The sequence below is a fragment of the Orycteropus afer genome, unplaced genomic scaffold (assembly GCF_000298275.1).
Source record: "Orycteropus afer afer isolate SDZICR_OR568_19922 unplaced genomic scaffold, OryAfe1.0 scaffold00098, whole genome shotgun sequence".
Lineage (NCBI taxonomy): Eukaryota > Metazoa > Chordata > Mammalia > Tubulidentata > Orycteropodidae > Orycteropus > Orycteropus afer.
In genome coordinates this window covers 2,413,989-2,423,069 of record NW_006921685.1, presented here as the reverse complement: position 1 = coordinate 2,423,069, position 9,081 = coordinate 2,413,989, and the positions used below count along the sequence as shown (strand labels likewise).

General features: G+C 37.4%; 1 protein-coding gene across 1 annotated transcript in view; it reads left to right on the top strand.

The window, feature by feature from the left end:
• CENPC (centromere protein C) overlaps positions 1-9,081 on the top strand; it is a 186,485-nt gene that overhangs the window by 136,683 nt on the left and 40,721 nt on the right. The window contains exons 13-14 of the mRNA XM_042781212.1: positions 2,234-2,377; positions 4,448-4,527. Coding sequence (XP_042637146.1) covers positions 2,234-2,377; positions 4,448-4,527 — 224 coding nt within the window. The remainder of the gene's footprint in view (positions 1-2,233; positions 2,378-4,447; positions 4,528-9,081) is intronic.

The following is a 9,081-nucleotide window of genomic DNA, read 5'->3' as shown; positions in this document are numbered from 1 at the left end:
TCAAACCCACCAGCCACTCCTCGGAAGGAAGGTTGGGCAATCCTACTTCCGTAGTGATACTGCCTCGGAAACCCAAGGAGGGGTCGCTATGAGTCGGGATCGACTCGACGGCACATAACAACAACAACAACATACCCTTACTCAAATCACCATGCTTATCTGATGCAAGGGGAGTTTTCCTGAAGATGTGGCTGTATCCAGTATATGTAGGATGATCTGGCAAAGTTTTCTGTTGCTCTTGATCCTCCATCTGACTTCTTGTCCTCTAACTTCTGGTTCTTCGAATGTGATCCAGGAGCCTACCACCTGACCTGTCAATTTTGGTTCATTAGCTCCTGCAACCACATGAGTCCGGAAAAGCATCCAGCCTGATGCCTGAACCACCAATTTGGGACTTAACAGTCTCCACAATTTCATTAGCCACTTCCTTGAAATCAGTCTCTCCCTGTATGTTAGTTTACTTGGATCCATAATCAGTGCCCATGGAAACAGTAGTCAAGAAATCAAACCATATACTGCATTGGTCAAATCTGCTGCAGTAGACCTCATTAAAGTGTTACAAAGCAAAGATGTCACTTTGAGGACTAAAGTGTGCCTGCCCCAAGCCATAGTATTTTCAGTTGCCTCGTGCATGTGAAAGCTGGATAATGAATAAGGAAGACTGAAGGAGAATTGATGCCTTTGAATTGTGGTGTCAGAGAAGAATGTTGAATATACAGTAGAATGCCGGAAGAACAGACAAATCTGTCTTGGAAGAAGTATAGCCAGCATGCTCCTTAGAAGCAAAGATGGAAAGACTTTCTATCACACTTTGAATGTGTTATCAGGAGGGGCCGATCCCTGGAGAAGACCATCATGCTTGGGAAAGTAGAAGGTCAGGGAAAAAGCAGAAGACCCTCAGTGAGATGAATTGACACAGTGGCTGCAAAAATAGGCTCAAACATGTTGCAGAGGAATAAATTTTCCCAAAAGTTTTCTACAGCAAAAGAAATTTTTTTATTATGACATACAAAAAAACAGAAGTGAATAATGGGAAATTGGCTACAAGCATTATGGCTATTAACAGACTAGGATCCAGAGAAGTGTAATTAATAGGTGCTTTTTATACAGTTTTGACAAGTGCTGATTCATTGTAAGGGTCTTTCAGTGTGCCTTTTACAATCATTGGAGTACTTACCTATCAGTAAATTACTTCATGTTATGATTGGTTAAAGTGAAAACAGAGAACTAAAATTATGATTGGGTAACATTTTTATGTTTTTTTTCCCCCCTCTAAACTGTGGGCTCTTGGCTCAGGGATCTCGGACTACTCATATAGTTGTTGCCTGGCAGCCTTTAGTTTTGGTTTGGGCTTATCAATGATAGTGACAGCACCTAACAACAACTGTCTTGGAACAAGTACAGCCAGAATGCTCCTGAGAAGTGAGAATGGCCAGATTTCATCTCATATACTTTGGTCATGTTGTCATTGGGGACCAGTCCCTGGAGAAGGATATCATACTTGATAGAGGGTCAGCAAAAAAAAGGGAAGACCCTCAACTAGATGGAGTGACACAGTGGCTGCAATGATGGGCTCAAGCATAGTAAGGGTTGTGAAGGTGGTGCAGGACTGAGAAGTGTTTTGTTCTGTTGTACATAGGGTCTATCAGTGGGAGCTGACTTGATGGCACCTAACAACAGCAATGCCTAGAATGCTGATCTTCAAGTATCCCTTTTTGTTTTGGAAAACAACTTCCAGTTTTCCTTTATTCATATGTCCTGAGTTCTGTGTTCCAATTATTAATTGATGCTTACAGCTGTTTCTTCTCATTGTGATTTGTGCCGTATCAGCAGAAGAAAGTTTTGTTCCAGGTATGTAATTAAGGTTGACGCTGAGGAGGCAACTCTTCCCTAGTTGTATTTTGAATGCAAACTGAGTAGCTTATCTTATAGCACTATACTGGATAATGTTCACTTGCTATCCATAAACTTCTTATTGCCTAATTTTCAGAAGCCGATAAGTAGACCTTTTTCCTTGTCTGTCTTAGTGTAGAAGCTCCATTGAAACCTGTCTACCATGGGTGACCCTGCTGGTGTATGAGATAAAGGTGGCATAGCTTCTTGTACAATTTCAACACTATTGTACAGCCGACAGGTGAATGGTGGATATATGGTCTACCCACCAGTATTATTGTTTCTGGAAGATGTGTCTTATGTGGGGGTATAAAAAATGATAAACTTTTTATTTTCATAGAGCTGTAATAAGCTTACAGGATCAAGACAATTCAGATAGTAATATGACTGTACAGAATGTTCATCTGATGTCACCGACTGGTATATACACATGGAAGACAGGAGCAGATTTTGAAAATCTGAAGACTTCAGTTTTGGAAGGAAGGTATGTATTTGTTCTAAGGATAGCAAGTTTTACTTACTAAATTAATTACCTATTGCTTTATAACAAATTACTGCAAAACTTAGTTTTAATATTGTTAGTGGTTTGTGTTATTTTTTATTTTATTTTTTTAACAGTTTCTGTGGGATAGGAATCTGGGAGAGATTTAGCTGCTAGTTCTTTCTTGGGGACTTTCATGAGGTTGCAGTCAAGATGTTCATCTGGCCTATGGTACCCTAAAGGCTTAACTGTAGGATCTTCTAAGATTACTCACTGGTTTGGTTGGTTAGAGGACCAGTTCCTTCCTGGTTATTGTCAGGATGCCTTAGTTTTTAACTTAGTGGACCTCTGCATAACATTGCTCAGTGTGGCACCTTAATTCCCTCAGAACAAATGATCCAAGAGAAAGTATGACTATATTGAAAGCTACAGTATTTCTTAAATGATGTAGCCTCTGAAGTTTCACATCATTGCTTCTACTTTAGTCATTAGAAACAAATCACTAAGTCTAGACCACATGCAAAAGAAGGGAATTAGGCTTTACCTCTTGAAGGGAGGAGTATTAAAGAATTTATGGTTATGTTTTTAAACAAGCACTCATTTCATGAGCAAACAAAATTAACTTCTGTGATATCTGAAATCATAAACCCTTTTTAAAAATGAACGAATGGTAAGTTACAGGAAATTCTCAGACTTAAAGAATAATGAAGATTTCTCGTGAGTGTGGGGGATTATGACAAGGCCTATATAGGGTTGCTTTGAGTTGAAATCAACTTGATTGCAGTGGGTTTGGTTTTTGATTTGGTATCTTGGGTTCATAATAGCAGGAAAAAGATTTAAAGTAGGATAAGTTAATCATCACTGAAACTTTCTGCGTTACATTTAAAATTTTGATTTTGGTTGTAGTTTTTAAAAATTGAGAAACAATTTTTTGTTTAATTTATGCTTAGATTTATTTTTTGTAAAATGTATAGCATATTTGCCATTTTACTTCCGTAGAGATACCACCTCAGAAACCCAAGGAGGGGTCGCTATGAGTTGAATTGACTCGACGGCAGTGAGTTTGGTTGTTTGGTTTTGAAAGTTCAGTGAAACCAGTTACATCAATCATGGTATGTGGCCATTACTAAATTTTCTGTCCACATCAACAAAAACACAGTGGTACCTGAACAGTGACTCCCAATTTTCACATCCCTCTCACCCCTGGCAACCACTATTAAACTCTCTCTCTATACATTTGCCTATTCTTGTCATTGTTAGTTGCCTTGGAGTCAATTCCAACTCATGATGATCCCATCTTTGCAGAGTAGAACTGCTCCATAGAATTGGCTATGGGAGTAGATTTCATTTCAAGGGCCCTCTGTAGCAATTTGAAGGAGACTGGCAGCTAACAGTTAAGAAGGTGGTAGAGGGGTTGTAACTCTCCAGGTGGACATCCTGAGATGTCTGCTTTGTTGATTTTAGAGCAGACACTTGGGTCCTATCTCTGTACAGGCAAGTGGTATGGTAGCTAGGGAATCAGTCTCATTTGCTGGGGTTGCTTCTCCAGTTAGCAGCCGATGGCCTGCTTGACTGAGGGAGAAGCAGGGATGTTGAGAGAAGATATGTTTATACTTTGTGTGGCTCATCATTGACTTGTTGATTCTTCCCTGTCTGCAGTTCCCTGCTACTGCCCTCTGTTCCCCTATTCTGAGTCCCTCAATAACAAATACCCTTTTCTTATTGTATTTCTTGGTGTACATATGGAGGAGAGTAAGAACAGTGATATATTTATGCTGCCATCTTCCCAGAGTCCTCTAAGTTATTTGAGTTGACTAAATTCATAGCCTTAATCCTTGAGTTAGTTTAAAAAGGTTATAAAATTCAGTATTTTATCACATTTGGCAGTCAGTTGTAAATGGTAGAGTCTTTGTTTTATGCATTAAACATTATATTTTTGGTGTCTTATAACATCAGTATTGGTTTTATAAGAAAGAAAGGTTTGGCAGTTTTAGGAGAAAAATGTCCATGTAGATAAATACGTTATATATATGTATTATAAAACACACATTTTGTGGTGGTTTGTTTCTTCAGTGGACCTTCCAGGCTCCAGAAATATACGATGTCTGGAAAGAATTCTGATGTGAGTAGAAAGAAAGCACAAGAAAATTCAGGTAAATTATTGTTTATTTTCTACTGTCTGCATTTTTATCACATTATCCATACAGGGTAAGGCGTGCTGTGTTCAATTTAAATTGTTACTGATGACAAATGTTTATTGAGTACCTGTTCTTAAGAACTTTAGCGTATCAATTTGTAAGACCCTGTGCCTACAGTAAGGAGCTCTGGTGCCACAGTGGGTAAGGCATTTTGCTGCTAATTGGAAGGTCAGTGGTTCAAACACACCAGTTGCTCCATGGGAGGAAGATGGGGCAATCTACTTCCATAAAGATTGAGAGCCTTGGAAACCCTTTAGGGGTTGCTGTGAGTCGGAATCAACTCGATAGCAGTGGTTTTGGTTTTCTGGTTTTGGTGCCTACGCTGGTGCAAGTACATTGTGATTGACTTCTAACCTAAAGGATGACTGAACCTATGCAATGACTCTGAAAGAAAAGTCCTGGTAATCTGTTTCCATAATGATTATAGTCAAAAAAATGCTATGGGGCAGTTCTACTCTGTCACACACAGGGTCACTGTGAATCAGAGTTGACTTGATGGCAGTGGGTTTGGTTTTTTAAATTTTGGTGCTGGGGTACATTCACGAGAGGGGATGGAAGTACGCAGCATACAGGAGGGGGAGAAAGGGAGAAAGGAGTAGGAGGGAGAGAGGTGAATATAGTCTTTTAAGGAGGGCATAATGAAATATTGGCACTTATGTATTTTAAAATGTTAAGCTGGTAAGAGTATAAATGAAAAAAGATTGATGATATATTGATGATTAATGAATATATTGGATTCATTGTACTGTTTTCTCTATTAAATATTTTTGAAACTTTCCATAATAAAGTTTTTAAAATGCCTCTTAATAGAGAGCTTTATAAATTTACATGCATGCTGTACACATTTCTTAAGAAGTTTTCTTTCTTATGTCATTTTAACTATTTTTTTTACCTTTCTTTACATTATTTAACTTTTTAGGTTCTATGTTTTTGTATTTCCTTACATTTTTTTATATGGTAAAGAGAAGGCTGTGAATTTTCTTGAGTATAATTCTGGCTTCATTGTATAGGTTTTGTAATGTTCTTATTGTTGTGTAGTCTAAGTTATAGTGATGATTTTTCTTTGATCCTGAAGCTACTTAAGAGAGTGTCTTAGTAAAGAGATTGGTTCACAGAGTCAGAGGTCTAGGACTGAATCCAGCTCTACCTCTTACTAGCTATGTTATCTTGAGAAGGAAATTTCATTGTTCTTAGCCTCAGCTTCCTTATTTGTAAGATGGTGATACCCATGTCAATCCCATAGTTTGAGAGAAAAATGAATACATGTTCCATGCATAGCTTAATTGCTTATGTATGCTAATTGTGCAGTAGTGTTAGCTGTTTTTCTAAGAAGTTGTGTTTTGTTCCTTTGTTAATAATTTCTAGTTTCAGTTCACTATTACTAGACCACTTGGTCTACACTATTCTTGTAATTTATTAAGATTTTCTTTGTGTTCTAGTATATTCTTAGTTTTTGTAATTCTTCCATGAGTGTTTGAAAAAATGGTATTATTTTATATGTACAAATAGAGACAAATAAAAATATCTACTTGTCCTTGTTGTGTTGATGGTATAAATATATATATTTGTATACTTAAATATGTTTTAAATATTTATGGAATACTATGAAATATTATGTAGTCTTCTAGGGAATGTGAATGCAACAGTGAGTAAAACTGACAGAAATTCCTGCCTTTCCTGAAACTTGCTTTCTGGAGGTGTAGGCTGGTAAATGATATAGAAAGATATCTATCATCTATCATCTGTTGAATGTTGAGAGCAGAAAAATAAAATAAGGGTCTTAGGGTGGACCAGGCAGCATTTTGTTTCATTGTACATGAGTCAGGGACTGACTTCACAACAGCTAGCAGTTAACAACAACAATCAGGATTACATTTTTAGATAGACAGCCAGAGAAACCTCACTGAGGAAGTTAGCATTTAAGCAAAGACAGTGAAAGTAGTGAGAAAGCAAAATATGTAGCTATCTGGGAAAAGAGTATCCTAGCAAGAGGGGAGATCAGTAGCAAAGATTGTGATGTGATAAAGGATCTGTCCTTATTGAGGAACACCAAGGAATCCAGCAGGCTAGAGCAGAAGAAGGACGATTAATAGGAGGTGATGTCACAGAGGTACGAGAATGAAAAATCATGTAGGGTATTAATGGCCATTGTAAGGGCTTTGGCTCTTACAGATATGGGAAGCCATTGCAGAGTTTTAAGCAGAGAAGGGACATGATCCAAAGTAATTAATAGAATTTCTTCAGCTGCTGTGTTAGGAGTGGACTGATGATGGTGAAGGTTAGATGGGAAGTTAGAAGCAAGAAGATGAGTTGATGAGCCATTGGAATAATCCTGGTGAAAGATGGTGAATTGGACTAGGGTGGTAGCAGTGGAAAGTAGAGAATAGTAGTAAAAATTTGGATTTTTTTGTTTTGTTTTAAAATTTTCGGATATTTTTGAAGATAGAGTTAATAGAATTTCCTGATAGATGATATGTGGGGTGTAAAAGAAAAAGAGCTGTTGAGGAAAACAGAGATTTGACCTGAGCACCTGAAAGAATGGAGTTCTCATTTCCTGAATTGGAGACTGCTTGAGAAGGAACTCTGGTGGCATAGTGCCTTAAGGCATTTGACTGCTAACCAGAAGGCTGGCGGTTCAAACCCACCAGCCACTCCTCGGAAGGAGGGTTGGGCAATCAATCTACTTCTGTAGTGATACTGCCTCAGAAACCCAAGGAGGGGTTGCTATGAGTCAGATCCGATTTGATGGCAGTGAGTTTGGTTTTGTTTTGTTTTTTGAGAAGGAGCATATTTTGGGGTAAAGAACAGGATTTTAGATTTGGAAATAAGTTTGATGTTATTCTGATCCTTATATCCTTGCTTCTGATTTGTGAGATCTGTTAAGGACTGCCAGAGTTCAAGTAGTGTTCTCATTGAAGTTGTCCCTTTCTCCTTGAATTTCTTGCAGTCTCTGCTATGTGTTGTGTTTCAGTACTATTATTGAGCATGTAAGTCTTCATGTTTGCTTTATTTGCTTAGGTCAAATTCATCATGGTTCTATATAATGCTTTTACCTTGCAGTCTATTAATTGTGACCCATGCTATCTTTTTGTTTGTTGTTTCTTATATCTATATTCACCCTTTTAACTAAAACAAAATGACTGAGAGAATTTTTGTTTTTGACTTGCTCTGTCAGTATTTTTTAATAAATGTGTTTAACACATTTACACTTAGTGTTATAGCTTGTAAGCTTGTAATTTCTTTGTAAGGTTAGTAAACATTCTCACGTGTGCCAGCAATGACTCTAATTTTTTTTGAAAGAAAAAAAAAAAGAACTAGTTCATTTATTTAAATTGTATTTAACCTGTTGACTAGGAAAAATAATCTGGATTCATATTTTTTTGTCTTTTGAACTGTTACTCTTTCCTAATAGCTATTGCTTATGAATAGAAATTTTAAGCCAGGCTTCTTTATTTTTCCCTTTTTAAATAACTGTTTTCTTCCACCTGCATGATTATTAGGATTCTTTAAACTTTAAAATTCAGGCATTGTCTCTTTGTTGGTTATTTAAACAAAAACAAACAAAATTCAAAAAGCAACAATACATTATTTTGAAATGATTTCAGATTTGCAGAGAAATCCTATATCCTTTCATCTAGATTACAGGATTGTCAACATTTTGCCACATTTGCTCCATTTCTCTACTTCCCTCCCTTCCCTACAAATAATTGCACACATTTGTTATCATCAATCTTTCTCTGAACCATTTCAGAGCAAGTTGCAGACACGATGCACCATTACTCTTTAAGTATCCCAATATGTTTCCCATAAAGTTTTCCAATAATGGCACTGGACTGGGCAGTGTTTTGTTCTGCTGTGCATAGGGTCGCTATGAGTCGGAGATGACTCAATGGCACCTAACAACAGCAACAACAAATACCAACATATATTTCAGCAATGCACCATAACCAACCCTTCAACTGTCTAAATCAGGAAACCAGCATTAGTATAATACGATTCACTCCACAGGCTCCATTCAATTTTGCCAGCCATCCAGTCAGAGTTCCTTTTTCCCTTCTGGTGCAGGATCAAGAATTGTATTTAGCCATCATGTCTTTTGAGTGTCCTTCAACATTCCTTAGTCTATTCTTAATTTTCATGACTCTGATAAATTAAAAGGAGTGCTATTGTTGTTGTTATGTGCCTTTGAGTTGGATCCAACTCATAGCGACCCCTCCTTGGGTTTCTGAGGTGATATCACTACGGAAATAGATTGCCCAACATTCCTTCTGAGGAGTGACTGGTGGGCTTCAACCACCAACCTTCTGGTTAGTGGTCAAATGCCTTAGGCACTACGCTACTAGAGCTACTAAAAAAAGTGGAGGCTTTGCATTTTCTTTAGAATGACCTTCTTCCTGGGTCTCTCTGATGTTTCTTTTCTTTTCTTTCTTTCTTAATTTATTTATTGTGACTTGGGTGAAGATTTACAGAGCAAATTCACTTTCCATACAGCAGTTCACATATACTTTG